We start from the raw sequence: 16926 nt of genomic DNA on the forward strand, positions 1-16926 counted from the left end.
CTCAGCACATCAGTGAGAGTCAGAACAAAACATTCTAGGCTCTGGAGCTTGGGGAGCGCGCAGTTAAATAGGAACCTCTCCCCTCCCCCTCCCGCCTCCCAGTTCTCTGTTTATTCATGCCCTTGCTCCTTCCTGGTGGTTCTGAACACTGCAAGCGTTGACTCAGGAAGTGGTTAAGTGGCTGCGTGGCTCCTCAGGAGGGTGAGCGCTTCCTGGACTTTATCTAGAGGCCTCTGGACAGTCAGGCTTGTCCTGCAGTTGCTCTTAACTTTCCCACAAAACCAACCAGCTGCAAAGCAGGGCCAGGCATTTGTAGATAACTAGTGAGGAGACTGGTGTCCAGGCGTGCCCGGGGACTGCGGCTACCCACACTCTCTCCTTTGTGGCATTTCTGCTGTGCAGAAGAGCGGCCTGGTCCCACGGAGGCATCCTGCGCTCCCTTCATTTAAGTCTCACTGCGTAAGCGCCAGCAGGCAGACAGGGTGCTGGCTCCGCACACTCAGCTCGGGTAGCCCACCACTATTTACTTTGGGGTCAGGGGACACATACTCAGGAATTCCTATGTTCCCTCTCTCTCTCTCTCTCTCTTTTTTCTTTTTCCAGGTACGGTCTCACTCTAGCTGAGGCTGACCTGGAATTCACTAGGTCTTCTCAGGGTGTCCTCGAACTCACGGCGATCCTCCTCCCTCTGCCTCCCACGTGCTGGGATTAAAGGCGCGAGCCACCATGCCCCAGCTGTTCCCTCTCTTTTTAAAAAATTTCAAGGCAGGCTCTCACTCTAGCCCAGGCTGACCTGGAATTCACTATGTAGTCTGAGGCTGGCCTTGAACTCACAGCAATCCTCTTACCTCTGCCACACTGGGACCTTTCTACCTCTGAGTGCTGGGATTAAAAGCGTGTGTCATCACGCCTGGCCTCCTATATCCTTTTGCTGTCATTAAGCATCCAGAGAGTCATCTCGCACACCCCAAGCGGGAGAGGAGGCGCAGTCACTGTGAGTGCAGACGCCAGCCCCGGGGAGTCACCCAGGGCAGTCGGTGTGTCGACAAGGGCCCAGGGCCGCTGGGTGCTTACTTGCTTTGGGATGGAGACCCACGTGTGGTGGGTGGGTGTCTGCTTCCCTTCTGAGAGCTGTTTCTCTCCAGGGCTCAGCTGCCTCCTTCCTAATGCTGTCAACTTCCCAGCCTAAGCCACACACAGGCTCCTTCAGATAAGTCTTGCAAAGACCCTTGAAATCCCCACGCGGGTGGCGTCGCGGGCCTGGGCCCTAACCAGGGTGACCGCCCTCTTTGCAACATCCTGAGCTCTCCGTGGCCCCGCAGCTGCATCCAGGCAGCCCATTGCGCACGCACAGAGGCATCTGGAGACAGGTTCACTTGGCATTTGGCCTGAAAGCTCAGCCGGGCCATGCAGGCCGGGGGCGGGGGGGGGGGGAGGATGGGGACGACACCGATACTTTGGCAAAGCTAAGCCCCCACCCTGGTTTCTTCCACCCTAACACCCCATCGCCTGGTGAGAGCTAGGACCCAGAGGCGCCGCCAGGCTGGCCAGGAGTGGGCGGGGCTCCATTGTGACGTTACGGGGCGTGGTTCCCGCTCGCGGGGATTGAGGGACCGACCGACGGACAGGCGCCACACGACTGGTAAGGATCGCTGGTTATTCCCCCCCCCCACACAGCCTACATCCCACTCCTGTGCACCGCCCCGCGGAGCCGCCCCTGCGGGAAGCGGAGGACGCGGGGTCTGGGGGCGCAGTCACAGCACCCCGCCAGGCCGCGCGCCCTCCCTTCCCCCCGCCTCCGCGGGCAGGACCGTCCGGTCCCAGGGCCGCGTCACCCCCGCGGTGATTGAGCCGTGGTGATGTCCCCCTTTCCTACCTCAACCCTGCCGTGCGCCCTCCTCCCTCCACTCTGGCGCTCTGCAGACAGATGGCCGCGCGCGCGTCTCCAGCTTCCCCAAGTCTCCCCCGGGTGGTGCAAAGGGGTCCTGGCCCCGGCCAAGCGCCCCGGGTCACCCTCGACTTTCGGGGCTCTGTGGGAGGGAACACAGATCTCACTGTTTCCACCCCCCCCTCGCCCCCAGGCCATGTCCTAGGCTCCAGGTCCGGCACGGGTGCGCCCAGGCCAAGTTCCTGCCCAAAGCTTTAGCAGTCTCATCCCCACCCCCCTTGCCAGGCCAGGATGGTGGAGGACTGCGCAGGGTAGCGGCGGCCATGTGGAGGTGACTGACGGTCAGCGTGTGGACCCAGGGGCCCGGGAGGCACACGGAGGCCTGGGGCCAGGTGGACGTCGCGGACCCTCAGTGTGGCCGGGGTGTTGGCGATGGAAGCGGAAGGCTTGGGTTGGCTTCTGGTCCCGCTGCACCAGCTGGTGTCCTGGGTGGCCGCTGGGGCCATGGTCTTCGGAGGAGTGGTGCCGTACATCCCGCAATACAGGGACATCCGGAGGACTCAGAACGCCGATGGCTTCTCCACCCACGTGTGTCTGGTGTTACTGGTGGCCAATATTTTACGGATACTCTTCTGGTAAGTTGGTGACATTCATACGGTGTGGCTTTCCGAGAGATGGCTTTGTCATTGAGGGGAGGAGGAGTTCGGGTATCACTTAGAACTGCCTTGGAGCCACTTTTAGCCACTTCCTCCGCGGGACCTCGGGAAGTGCTGGCTCTCTTTTCGCAATGGTGGTTTTAGCAGTCACCGAGCTCCTCAGGGTGCATCATTTCCCAGAATAGTGACAAGCTTGGAGGAGAAAATCTTAAATGAAATCTCCAGGTTCATTGAATGTCCCCTTACCTTCTTGGGAAAGTTCTGAAGCCTCTCTGTGGGCAGTGCCCCTGGGTCCCTGCCTTTCTTTACCTGCATGTTGGGGGGAGTTGGTGTGTGTGTGGGGGGATCATGAAAACTGGGCTTGTGGGGAGGACCTTGTACCACCTCTTCTCACTACCTTCTTGTGTGTGGTTTTGTTTCTTAGGCAGTCAGACTTCCCTGATAGTACTTACAGAGAAGCTATTTTTCTTGCTTCTCTCTGGCCGATTTCCTCTTACTGTCATTTGCATTCTGCTGAGGAAGTTGAAGTTAATTTTAACAGTCATTAAAGCCAGATACACCTGGGAGGGTGAGTTTTCAGAGAAAAAAAATAATAATAAAAAGTTCTCATTAGCTTTATCCTCAGGTCTAAAATATCTGGAATTTTCTTTTATTGTGGATGGTCTCAGGCCTCTGTGCACACAAGCCTTTGCAGTTCTCTTAACGTTCGTTGGCTTCTGAAGTCAGTAATCAGGACTCCAGGGAGCTGGTGGCCCAGCTCTGCTTTTTAGTTTTTTGCTTACTCTTGGTGCAGTCATGTAACTATCTGCCTTCTTGCTAATTAGTATTTAAATCAACTCCAGTGAGGTATAATCTAGATCAAATAAAACACACCCACTTTGAAGTGTGTTGTTTGTGGAGCATGCCTGCCCCAGTTCATGAGTGGAAGTATTCTCAGCTCCTTTGAGATCTGTCCCAGGCCTGGGCTCACTGATTCCATGGAGTGGGCTTTTGGTCTCCCCTTGGGATTCTTAGGAAATGAGCTAGTGAGTTGACCCCTGTCGTCCTGGAATAGTTCGACTCTGTGGCAGAGTATGGTATTAGCAGAATTGAAGGACATCACCTTCATGAGACCAGGCGACTTCTGTAGGAACGGTCAGTGGGTTCTTATCTGGGCTAGAGTGAGACCTTACCTTGAACCCATCCCCCACCCAAAAAAGAAAAAAAAAAGCTGGAAGGCTGGGCATGGTGGCACATGCCTTTAATCCCAACACTCAAGAGGCAGAGGTAAGAGGATTGCTTTGAGTTCAAGATCAGTCTGAGACTACATAGTGAATTATTCCAGGTCAGCCTGGGTTAGAGTGAGACCCCACCTCAAAAAAGCAAAAAACGGGCTGGAGAAATGGCTTAGCGGTTAAGCGCTTGCCTGTGAAGCCTAAGGACCCCGGTTCGAGGCTCGGTTCCCCAAGCCCCACGTTAGCCAGATGCACAAGGGGGTGCACGCGTCTGGAGTTCGTTTGCAGAGGCTGGAGGCCCTGGCGCGTCCATTCTCTCTCTCTCCCTCTATCTGTCTTTCTCTCTGTGTCTGTTGCTCTCAAATAAATAAATAAATAATAATAAAATAATAAAATATTTAAAAAAAAGGGAAAAAACAAAAAACCAAAACACACACACACGCACACACACACAAAACAATAAAAATTAAAAGGGAAGGTGGAAAACTGTGTTTTGAAAATTCCTTCCTTGTATTTTTGTCTGGATTAAGGGTAGAGACTCCCAGCTAACGAGTATGCTGGCTGGATGCTTTGAGGTGGCCTGAAGTTAGTCTACAGCTGATAGGAGATCCTTGCCTATAACCCATTATTGCTCCGTATGCCCATTACTGTTGTTTACACTCTGCACACCGGGTGGAGTCAGGCTCTTGGGCAGGTTGCCCAGTGCAACCCAGGCTCACTCTTAGAACAGCATACTCACCTTCAGGGTTGAGGAATACATTTTCTCCAAAGCAGTGGAGAGAACTACCTGACGTTGCTACCACATGGGTTTTGCCCAGTATGCTTTTTGTTCAAAATTATGAAAAAAATACCACAAAAAAACCCCCCAAAAAACCAAACAAACATCGAATGTACATTTTGGTTTGGAGAAGTCAGAAGTGAGCCCAGTGTCCTGGTGGGCTCCAGTGGGGAAGGGCATGGGGGTGGGCCTTCTCACCTTTGCCTGGGGCCTCTGAAGTGGTCCTCAAATACTTTTCATGGGTGTGTGTGTGGGGGGGTAGTTGGGCTCCCCCAAGTACAGTTCATAAGTAGTCTCTTCCATAGAATCTTTAACCCAAGCTGCTCTGGGGTACCCAGGGCTTCTGTGTAACAACAATACACAGAGCTTCAGCTCCACAGTGCATTCTAGAATTCTGGAAAGTGTGAGGGAGGAGCAGAGGGATGCTGGCCCTACTGGGCATCTCCACTGAGGCAAAGACCTTTCCTGCTCCTTACAAGTGTGAAGGGCCAGAGGTCTGGGGAAGAATCTGGATGCCGCTCCCCTGTGTAGAGACCCCATTGCTTCAAGGTAATAGGAGGGTCTTTCCATGGCTCTCCATGGGGACTCCTATAGACTTAATCTTGGGGTGCCTCTCTGGGCTTCACTGGTCAGCAGTCTCTCAGACTTCATGACTTTTGTACAGGGACAGCCAGAGGCTCCAGGGTCTGTGTTTTTAACAGGAACATGTTCATACCCTTCACTCCATGCATACCATCCCTCGCAGTGGAGGAAGGAGAGCAGATTGGGACTGTGCCAAGCTCCGCGTGAGACAGGGCACTGGGAAAGTGGTGGAATTATAACCCTTAAGTGGTTTCCCAGTGTTAGCTGGGACGCAGACCTCACAACCCCAGTCCCTATAGGAAGCGTTCTACCTCTGTAGAAGGTTTGGTGCATTGCTTCGGTTGGCTTGACAGTACAATAGAGAGGTGCTGACTTAACCGTGTGGAGCCCCGGGATTCTGAAGCTTGCGGAGCTCTCATGCGTCTTACAACCCTGTCGCTTTGTCAAGGTAACCTTCTTCAGACTTTGTCATGAAACGCAGGTGGCAGGGCTTGGCATCTGTAATGTCAGAAGCCAGTACCAAGTGATCCTGAAGCGAGTGTTGCAGGCCATGAGAGGTAGAGACAGGATGGGCAAATGGGTGGGGTCGGAGCCCAGAGTTTCAGGCTCTCCTGGGCAGAGTTCTCAGCCCCAATCTGATGGAACAAAGGCGGTGATGCTCAGACACTGCCATTGCTGGCCAGCGGCTCTCAGCTGTGAGAGTGAAACGTTGTATCTGAGCCGCGGTAACAGTCCACTACTGAGGTGGCGCTTTGATTTTACAACTGCTTTTCTGCCTGACTTCTGTTACTTTGGGGCTTGGAGAAGTTACCCTCCATAGGACCAGTTGCTGGAGTTGATCAGCCTGGTTGGTCACCCATCAGTAGTGCCAGTTCTCATTCCTATAAGAACCTTTGGACAAATCCAGAGCTGTTCTGAGCAGCTGGTCCACACTGGCCAGTGGCCACTTGACCTCCGAAGAGGTGCAGGAGATGAAATAAAGTCACCAGCACAGACTATTATTAATTTTTTTTGTTTTTTGTTTTTTTGAGGTAGGGTCTCACTCTAGCCCAGGCTGACCTGGAATTCACTATGGAGTCTCAGGGTGGCCTTGAACTCACGGCTATTCTCCTACCTCTGCCTCCCGAGTGCTGGGATTAAAGGCGTGCGCCACCACGCCCGGCTCTATTGTTAATTTTGACAAGAAATGGCACCTTTATTTAGATTATCTTTATTTTGTTTTATTTTTAACTTTTATTTATTTATTTATTTATTTATTAGAGAGAAGGTGGGGGGAAGCAGATAGAGAGAATGAGTGCACCAGGGCCTCCAACCACTGCATACTAACTCCAGATGCATGTGCCACCTTGTGCATCTGTCTTAGGTAGGTACCGGGGAATTGAACCTGGGTCCTTAGGCCTGCTAAACCATTTCTCCAACCCCTGTTTTTATTTTTTGTGCCTTTTGTTTTTGAGGTAGGGTCTCACTCTAGCCCAGGCTGACCTGGTATTCACTATGTAGTCTCAGGGTGCCTTGAATTCATGGCAATCCTCCTACCTCTGCCTCCCAAGTACTGGGATTAAGGCATATGCCACCACGCCTGGCTCCCTATTTTTATTTTATTTTTTATTATTATTATTTTTCTTTTGGTTTTTTGAGGTAGGGTCTCACTCTGGTCCAGGCTGACCTGGAATTAACTCTGTCATCTCAGGGTGGCTTTGAACTCATGGCGATCCTCCTACCTCTGCCTCCCAAGTGCTGGGATTAAAGGCGTGTGCCACCACACCCGGCTTTATTTTTATTTATTAAAAAATATTTTATTTGAAAGAGACTTCCTATCACTGTAAGTGAACTCTAGATGAATGTCCTATCTAGTATGTCTGGCTTTATGTGGGTACTGAGGAACCAAACCTGGACTGTCAGGCTTTGCAAGCAAGTACCTTTAACTGTTGAGCCATTTCTCCAGTCCCCCCCCACCCTTTTTTTTTTTTTGAGGTAGTGGCTCACTCTAGCCTAGGCTGACCTGGCACTCACTCTGTAATCCCAGGCTGGCCTCAAAACTCACAGTGATTCTCCTACCTCTGCTTCTTGAGGGCTGTGATTAAAGGCATGTGCCACTATACCTGGCTTAGATTATTATTATTTATTAATATTTTATTTATTTGCAAGGAGAGAAAAAGAAAAAGATGGGGAACCAGAGCTTCTTGCCTCTGCAAATGAACTCCAGATGCATGTGCCACTCTATGAGTGTGGCTTTACCTGGGTACTGGGGAATCAATCCCTGGTTTTCAGGCTTTGCAGGCAAATGCCTTTAATAGCTGAGCTATGTCTCCAGCCCTAGATTATCTTTTAAAATTATATTAAATATAGTTTCTCTGTTTATTTTGTTCCTTGTATGTCTTTTAGGGGAAGTTGTGCCTTTTGAAATTCTGTGTTGCATTTTAGCCGTTTTCTCATAAAGCCAACGCAACCCTCAGCTTTGCTCCCTTGCGCTCATTGTAAGCTCTCTCCTCCTTTACTGAGGACCCTCGCTAGGACTGACTGTGTGGTGGATGGGAAAACAAACTTTGATTTTTTCCTCCATAGTCTTTCTAGTGACAGGTGTCAGCTTATTCTAAAAGTTACACCCCCAGCCTCATGTGGCCCTCAAATAGGGCCTTACCTCTTTTCTTTTAAAATTTTTTTTGTTTATTTTTATTTATTTATTTTGAGAGCAACAGACAGAGAAAGAGACAGAGAGAGAAAGAGAGAGAATAGGCGCGCCAGGGCTTCCAACCACTGCAAATGAACTCCAGACACGTGCGCCCCCTTGTGCATCTGGCTAATGTGGGTCCTGGGGAATTGAGCCTCAAACCAGGTTCCTTAGGCTTCACAGGCAAGCGCTTAACCGCTAAGCCATCTCTAAGCCCCTTACCTCTTTTGTTGCCTGACCTCCATAGGCAAGCTGCCAGCCAGGTAGCCCATGGAGAACAGTTCTTAGAAGCAACTGGAGGCTTGGCTCTGTTTGCCAATAGCCTTGGGGTTATCATCTTCACTTATAAGCAAAGACAGTGGGGTCAGGGTCTTAGATCACACACAGGTGCATGAGCCTGGGGGCAGCATGGTGACCGCAGGATCCTGGGAACAGACCCTGGGAACAGATCCTGGGAACACAGCTGGTCTGTTCAAGCTCTGCCTCCACTTTTTTTTTTTTTTTTGAGGTAGGGTCTCACTTTAGCCCAGGTTGACCTGGAATTCATTATGTATTCTCAGGGTGGCCTCTAACTCACAGTGGTCCTTCTACCTTTGCCTCTCCAGTGATGTGGCATATTAAAAAAATACGTCATTTTTATCTATTTGTCTGAGAGAAAGAGAGAAAAAGAATAGGCACGCCAGGGCCTCTAGCCACTGCAAACAAACTCTAGACCCCTTGTGCATCTGGCTTATGTGAGTAATGGGAATTGAACCTGGGTTCTTTAGCTTTGCAGGCAAACGCCTTAACTGCTAAGCCATCTCTCCTGCCCTCTCCCCCTTTTTAAAAACACATTTTCATTTATATATTAGAGAGAGAGGAAGGGAGAGACAGAGAATATGAATATGGGCATGTTGGGTCACCCTGCCACTGCAAACGAACTTCAGACCCGTGTGCCACTTTGTGCATTTACCTTTATGTGGGTACTGGGGATTTGGACCTGGGCAGTCAGGCTTTGCAAGCAAGCACCTTTAATAACTGAACCATCTCTCTAGCTCCACGGCGTCTTTTTTTTTGTAAAAAAATTTTTTTTGGTTTATTTTTATTTATTTATTTGAGAGCGACAGACAGAGAAAGAGGCAGAGAGAGAGAGAGAGAGAGAGAGAATGGGCGCGCCAGGGCTTCCAGCCACTACAAATGAACTCTAGATGCTGCACCCCCTTGTGCATCTGGCTAACGTGGGTCCTGGGGAATTGAGCCTTGAACCGGGGTCCTTAGGCTTCATAAGCAAGCGCTTAACCGCTAAGCCATCTCTCCAGCCCCACGGCGTCTTTTTTGATTTTCATTTATGGAGTAATTTTGGTGAGCTGCTATCACAGTGGCCAGATGGTGGGTGTGGTGGTTTGGTATCCCCTGAGCCAAGCTTGGTGCTGGCGCTGGGTCTGTGAGACTTATTTCTGGGTTGGCCTGTGACCATGTTCCTGCTGTGTGCTGGCTTAGGAGCTGCTGGCTGTGCCCTTCAGCCAGTCCTGGAGGTGACTCAGGTCCCCCAGGAGACCAGTAAATTCCTTGACATTTTTTCAGGAGTGGGTGGGGATATGGGTGCTGTATAGGATCTCGTGAGTTTGGTGTGCCATCTACCAATGAAGGTCTTCGAAATAGTTTTCAAGCCAGGTAAACTCTGAGGCCAATTGTAGCCTGGGCTTTTGCTCCCCAGCAGTGTGGTTAGGATAAGGGTTGGGACTTGTTTAAGGCCCATGTGCCCAGGTTAATCCTTTAGTGGTGGGATGTAGGGTTGTCTACATTGTCACAGCCCCAGGGTGTTCTGCTTGGCAAAGGGCAAGGGGTGACATCCCCCTTGTGGTTCTACCCTTAGCGCCCTATGGCCTATGTTGAGATGTTCAACCCTGGTGGGAACCTGCGATTGGGAGGGACACTCAGGGAGGGAGAGTGGCCCTGGACAGGGAGGTCTGAGGTGGAGGAAGGAGATTTTGGAGGGAGAGTCCTCTGGCAATGGAGAAAGCCCTCAGATGCCTTTTCTCTCGCTGGTGAAGAATATGTGTGGACAGTTTGCACAAGGCTGCTTGTCCTCCATAGATACTGGTCTGTGCTGGAGACCCACCTCCATTCCATGCAGCAAGCAGGGCTACTGTGGGTTGGAAATGGTGTCTTATCTGGTCAAGACTGGGCCTTGGCAGGGGTGCAGGCATAGAGGGTCTTCCCATGCCAGCACATGGCCCTGACAGGAAGACATGGGACTTGGAAAAGCCCTGTGTGGGCACAGTACTCAGGGTCTCCTGCCAAGTCTGGGTCTTAAGCTCCATCCCCATTCTAGCCCTGTCCCACATGAACCCAGAAGTACCAGGGCTACAATAGTACCAAAGACCCTCTCTCCCAGAGACTCTTTTCCTGGATGCTACCCAGGTCCCGGCTGCTGGAAGTACCAGCTGGGGGTTGGCATCCACTTCCCTGGTGACACGATCTCTTGTCTCTCCGTGCCAGGTTTGGAAGGCACTTTGAGTCCCCGCTGCTGTGGCAGAGCATTGTCATGATCCTCACCATGCTGCTGATGCTGAAACTCTGCACAGAGGTCCGCGTGGCCAACGAGCTGAGCGTGAAGCGCCGCTCCTTTGCAGGTGGGTGGCCACAACTTCTGGAAAGAAAGCCTCGCTGACTGCAGTCGGCACACCAGACTGGGCTCTTGTTCGTTGGGTGGGGCAGAAAGCCGCTCTAGTTATCTCAGCAGCTCTCATTTTACTAAGTGGTCATTATCTGTCACCGATAAGTGACATTTTCAGCTTTGTAACTGACTCAACTGTTGCCATTTCAAAGGATCCAAGATAAGACTTTCCCTGCTGGGATTTGAGTGAGGTTTTAACTCATGGTCCTGGCCCTTTCTGGTCGTATCCAGACTCTTTTTTTTTTTTTTTTTAAACTTAAAAAAGATTATTTATTTGAGAGAGCAAGAGAGGGAAAGAGACAGACTGACAGACAGACAGACAGACAGACAGACACACACACACACACACACACACACACACACACACACAGAGGGAGAGATAACAGGCATAGGCTTCCAGCCACTGCAAATGAACTTCAGATGCATGCGCCACCTTGTGCATCTGGCTTACGTGGATCCTGGGTTCTTTGGCTTCGCAGGCAAATGCCTTAATCACTAAGCCATTCTCCCAGCTCCTCCCTTGTCCTTTTTTTTAAAAAAATTATATTTATTTATTTGAGAGAGGGAAAAAGGCTGACAGGATGGGCGTGCCAGGGCTTCCTGCCACTGCAAACGAACTCCAGGTGCATGTGCCCCCTTGTGCATCTGGCTTATGTGGGTCCTGGGGAATCGAACCGAGGTCCTTTGGCATTGCAGGCAAACACCTTAATCGCTGCTAAGCCATCTTTCCCGCTTCTTATATTCAGACTCTTAATGTTGCCACTGAGAGAGGAGCCCAAGAAGGCAGTGTTATCTCTGACTGTGTGGCTAGCAGTGCAACCACGTCTTTATTACGTACTTTGTTAAACACACATGCAGTACGCCGTCCTCCTGGAGTGCACACGCAGGGTCCTCCTGCTCTGCGGTGTGAGAACGTGGGCAGCCCAGGCCACTCCTTGACCTTGGACAACTCAGAATATCTATTTTTTATTCTTTGCAGAAATTCCTTCTGATGACATTCTGTAATCTGGTTTGCAACCAGCAGCATTAGGCCCTGTTGGCTGTTGGACTTTTTTTTTTTGGCTTGTATGTCTACATGTATATAATATGCAGTATGTGTGTGGTGTATGCACATGTATGTGCCCTTGGGGTGCCCCATGTGCTCACCTGTGGTGGCCTGAGCTCTTCTGCCTGTTGCTTGAGCCGGAGTATCTCTCAAGTCTTTCCCTTTCCCTCTCTCCCTCTCTCTGTCTCTTCTTTTTTTTTTTGTTTTTGAGGCAGGGTCTCACTCTAGCCCAGGCTGACCTGGAATTCACTCTGTAGTCTCAGTGCAGCCTCGAACTCACGGGGATCCTCCTACCTCTGCCTCCCGAGTGCTGGGATTAAAGGCGTGCGCCACCATGCCCAGCTGTCTATATTTTAAACTTATGTGTGTGAGTGTGTGGCATATGCATGTATATTGTTGTGAGGTTACCCCATGAGCTTGCCTGTGGCAGGTGTGTTCTGTGGTGCCTGGAGCAGACTGTTAGGTGTCCCTCTGCTCTTCTGTCCATTCTTATTTGAGCTGGAGTGTCTTTTTCCTTTTTGTCCTATTGGGATGAGCTTTCATTTAGTTACCTCTGATATTGTTCCAGCCAAAGAGGAAAGTTGAGCTGGAGTTTCTGATTGATCCCAGAGCTTGCCATTTCATTGCTAGCCCCAGCGATTCTTGGGTCTCTGCTTCTCAATGGGATTGGGGTTATAGATGTGTGTGGCCGTGCCCAGCTATTTAATGTGGGTCCAGAGGATCAAACCATCATGGTCTCTCAGGCTTCTTTAGGCCCTCATGCTTGCATAGGAAGTGCTCTTAACTGATGAGCCATCTCTCTAGCCCTCTGTCTTTTATAAATTTTGAAGGTCATTGATTCAATTTGCCAGTTGTGATGGAAGAAACATGAATGAAAGGGCAGGCTTATTTAAAACATTACGTAGGTAATTTGTTGTCTGAATATAAAGAATGCAGAGGGGGGTTGGAGAGATGGCTTAGTGGTTAAGGAACTTGCCTACAAAGCCTAATGACCCAGGTTTGGTTCCCCGGTGCCCACATCAAGCCAGATGCACCGTTGGCTTTGCAGGCAAATGCCTTAACCACTAAGCCAACCCCTCAGCCCTTCTTCCCTTTCTTAAATAATGTTTTTAATATTTTTGTATGAGAGAAAGAGAGAATTGGTGCACTAGGGCCACCAGCCACTGAAATCAAACTCCAGATGCATGCACCATCTTGCGCATCTGGTTTATGTGGGTCCTGGGGAATCAAAGCTGGGCCCTTTGGCTTTCCAGGCAAGCACCTTAAGTGCTAAACCATCCCTCCAGCCTCCTTTTTACAGTTTTTATCTGTGCACGTGCTCTCATACCAGGGTCTCCAGCTGCTACAAAATGAATGCCTGCCTGTCTTTATGTGAGTGGCTGGGCGATAGAACCTGGGCCAACAGGCTTTGCAAGCAAGTACCTTAAACCGCTGAACCATCTCCCCAGTTCCCTGTCTTCTTTTTGAAATTAAGTACTTTAAAAAATTATTTTTATTTATTTATTTGAGAGAGGGAAAGAGACAGAGTGAGAGGGAGAATGGGCATGCCAGGGCTTCCAGCCACTGCAAATGAACTCCAGATGCATGCACCACCTTGTGCATTTGGCTTACGTGGGTCCTAGGGAATTGAACCAAGGTCCTTTGGCTTTGTAGGCAAGCACCTTAACTGCTAAGCCATTTCTCCAGCCCTAAAATTAAGTACTTTTAATCTAGAGCTCCCACATCTCTCTTCCACTGAACCCCTTCTTTCCAACTAGTTCCTCTTATACTTTTCATGCCTCTTTTCCCCTCCTTCTTCCACCATCCTCGAAGAATGTTGATCAGGCCCAATATCGTGCAGGTCTTGGGTAGGTAATGGCAACTGCTGTGAGGTCATGAATGCAATAGCCACTTCATGTCTGGAATACGGCATTCCAGGCGCTTCTCCCTCTCCTCTGCCCCTTTCATCTTTTCTGCCCTGTCTTCTGAGGACATGATACCTCATTTAGTGCTGAGCACTGACTGACTAATCACTTTTTTTTATTGTTGTTTTTGTTTTTGTTTTTCAAAGGTAGGTTCTCACTCAGAGTCACTTCTTTTTAGCACTTTTCGTTTAGTTTTGAGTCTCCCTGCATAAAGAAACTTTTCTGGCAGGCATGGTGGCACATACCTTTAATCCCAGCACTAGGAAGGCTGAGGTAGGAGGATTCCTCATGAGTTCAAGGTTACCCTGAGACTACATAGTGAATTCCAGGTCAGCTTGGGCTAGAATGATTTAAAAAAAAGAAAAAAAAAAGGTGAGAGCAGCAGTGATCTATGGGCATAGACAAAAATATTTAGAGGACAACCTGATGAGCACAGCATATCCATTTATTCCCACAACAGTAGTAGCTTTTCCCCCAGGGCCTTATTAGCTAGGCATTTGACCAGGCTTTCAGTGCCAGGCATGAATTCCCTCTCATGGAGTGGGCCTCAGATCTAATCAGAGCAGCTGGTTACCACCGTAACAGTCATGTCCCCACTAGTGAGCACGTCTTGCTTGGCTGGCCAGTCGTGTAGGGTCCACAGCTGGAGAAGACCGTTGGTAATTTCTCCCCCCAGCAGCCTATGCTTACAGTCCTAGCACTGTGGCAACTGCCTGCGACCTTTGTTTTTTGTTCCAGAACCGTGTTGTCCTGGCCAGTGAGAGCCCTCAGCTGGGGCAAGCGCTGGCTCCCTGGGCCCTTCCTCTATCTGCGTAGGAGGCTCTGGGTGGCCTCTGCCCCGGGGCCAGACTGAACCAAGTCTCCAGGGAACTGTGCTATTGGAGACCATTGGCATGGCCATAGTTGTCATCTGGCTTGTTCAGTGGGAGGTATTCTCAGGAAATGGAACTCCTGGTGTTATAGGAATTAACGAGTCAGTGAGCATAATCAAGCAAAACCCACTTCCAGAGAGAGAGGGAGTGAGCCTTTATTCACACGCGGACCTCTGCTGGCCAACGCCAAAACCTGACAGAGGCCCCGAACTCTGGTTGTGCTGGATTTACGCTCCTTTTACAGTCCTTTGTCTGAGTTCTCCTGCGCTTAGGGAGGGGAGAGGTTTACATCCATGAGTGTAGGGTTCTGTCAAATAAGATTAACTACAGGCAGCCATCTCCTGAGATTGGGCTTGGAGTCATAGAATTCTCATCAGCTACCACCAGGAGGGAAGTGCAACATCTATCAGTTCACTGGAAGTCCTAGGAGCATTTACATTTCTTTTATTTTTAAATTTTTTATTTATTTATTTGAGAGTGACAGACACAGAGAGAAAGACAGATAGAGGGAGAGAGAGAGAATGGGCGCGCCAGGGCCTCCTGCCTCTGCAAACGAACTCCAGATGCGTGCGCCCCCTTGTGCATCTGGCTAACATGGGACCTGGGGAATCGAGCCTTGAACCGGGGTCCTTAGGCTTCACAGGCAAGCGCTTAACCGCTAAGCCATCTCTCCAGCCCTACATTTCTTATAGGTGCATTGATGATATTCCATCTGAACTAATGTAAGCTAGAAACATTAGATATGTAGTGTTCCTTCAATAGTGGTGAAGGCTCAAAGATTCTTCCAGATGGACCCCTAGAGTGAGACTTGGCTCTTCTGTCCCCTACCTGTGTCCCAGCTCTGTTTCCATATTCTGACTGCTGCACAAAGCATAAGCAGAATAATAATGCTAGTCACACTGTTTCTGGAGCAGCACATCGATTAAGGGCTATCTTTCCAGGGTGGCGTGACCTTGGATCATATTCTAGCTGCCACAGGCCTCGGAGTCATCAGGAATGCCTCTTCTTGGGTTCTCTGGGATACGCAGGTTCATTTGAGTCACTTTGTTTCTGATTTATTTCTACTTTTTAAACATTATTTTATTTTAAAAAATAATTGTTTTATTTTTATTTATTTGAGAGCGACAGATAGAGAAAGAGGCAGAGAGAGAGAGAGAGAGAGAGAGAGAGAGAGAGAAAGGGCGCACCAGGGCTTCCAGCCACTGCATACGAACTCCAGATGTGTGCATCCCCTTGTGCATCTGGCTAACGTGGGTCCTGTGGAATCGAGCCTCCAACTGGGGTCCCTTAGGTTTCACAGGCAAGCACTTAACTGCTAAGCCATCTCTCCAGCCCTATTTTCCTTTTTTTTTTTTTAATTCTATTTATTTACTTATTTGAGAGAGAGAGGAAGAGAGAGAGAGAGAGAGAGAGAGAGAGAGAGAGAGAGAGAGAGAGAGAGAGAGAGAGAAGAAGAAGAAGAAGAAGAAGAGGAGGAGGAGGAGGAGCGGGAGAGAGAGAACAGGCATACTAGGGCTTCTAGCCACTGCAAATGAACTCCAGGTGCATGCATTGCCTTGTGCATCTGGCTTACATGGGGACTGGGGAATCAAACCTTGGTCCTTAGCCTTGCAGGCAAGTGCCTTAACTGCTAAGCCATCTCTCCACCCTTTTATTTTTATTTTTTTTAAGGTAGGGTATCACTGTAGCCCAGGATGACCTGGAATTCACTATGTAGTCTCAGAGTGGCCTTGAACTCATGGTGGTCCTCCTACCTCTGTACCCCAAGTGTTGGGATTAAAGGTGTGTACCACCACACTTGGCTCCCTTATTTATTTATTTATATTTAAAATATTTGTTTATGGGATGGTGCGATTGCTGAGTGGTTAAAGCACTTGCCTGCAAAGCCAAAGGACCCAGGACCCATGTAAGCCAGATTCATAAGGTGGCACACGCATCTGGAGTTTGTTTGCAGTGGCTAGAGGCTCTGGCATGCCCATTCTCTCTATCTCTATCTGCCTCTTTTTTTTCTCTTTATCAGATAAATAAATAAAAAGTAAATATTAAAAAAACAAAAAAATTATTTATTTGTGAAGAGGAAGGGAGGTAGAGAGAGGGGAAAGAATGAAAAACTGGACACATCAGGGCCTCTTGCTGCTGCAAATTAACTTCAGAAGCATGCACCACTTTGTGCAGCCGGCTTTACATGAGTACTGGGGATTGAACCCAGGGCAGCAGGGTTTGAAAGCAAGTGCTTTTAGTTGCTAGACCATCTCCCCAGCCCTACTTTATTTATTTATTTATTTTTTTTAATTCTTATTAACACTTTCCATGATTATAAAAAATACCCCATGGTAATTCCCTCCCCCCCCAACTTTCCCCTTTGAAATTCCATTCTCTATCATATTACTTCCCCATCTCAATCATTGCTACTTTAAAAACTTTAAATTTGTTTTATAATGCTGTTTTAAAAATAAATTGATTAGAAGCTATATATATATTTTTTAAATATACGTTATGAGAGAGGAAAGAGAGAGAGAATGGGCATATCAGGCCATTGTGAACAAACTCCAAACACATGAGCCACCTTGTGCATCTGGCTTACATGGGTACTGGGGAATTGAACCTGGGTCCTTAGGCTTTGCAGGCAAGCACCTTAACCACTAAGCCATCTCTCC

The 16926-nt window shown here is 49.2% G+C and overlaps 1 protein-coding gene across 4 annotated transcripts in view; it reads left to right on the top strand.

The window, feature by feature from the left end:
• Positions 1–1577: 1577 nt before the first annotated feature.
• Slc66a2 (solute carrier family 66 member 2) overlaps positions 1578–16926 on the top strand; it is a 45840-nt gene continuing 30491 nt past the window's right edge. For 3 of the 4 annotated variants that reach the window (XM_045144595.1, XM_045144597.1, XM_045144599.1), the window contains exons 1-3: positions 1588–1642; positions 2082–2523; positions 10271–10404. In XM_045144595.1, the coding sequence (XP_045000530.1) occupies positions 2321–2523; positions 10271–10404 (337 nt within the window). In that variant the 5' untranslated portion in view covers positions 1588–1642; positions 2082–2320. Of the gene's footprint in view, positions 1643–2081; positions 2524–10270; positions 10405–16926 lie in introns of all 4 variants that reach the window. The other variant, XM_045144596.1, reaches the window with a different exon arrangement.

The sequence above is a fragment of the Jaculus jaculus genome, chromosome 2 (genome assembly GCF_020740685.1).
Source record: "Jaculus jaculus isolate mJacJac1 chromosome 2, mJacJac1.mat.Y.cur, whole genome shotgun sequence".
Taxonomy (NCBI): domain Eukaryota; kingdom Metazoa; phylum Chordata; class Mammalia; order Rodentia; family Dipodidae; genus Jaculus; species Jaculus jaculus.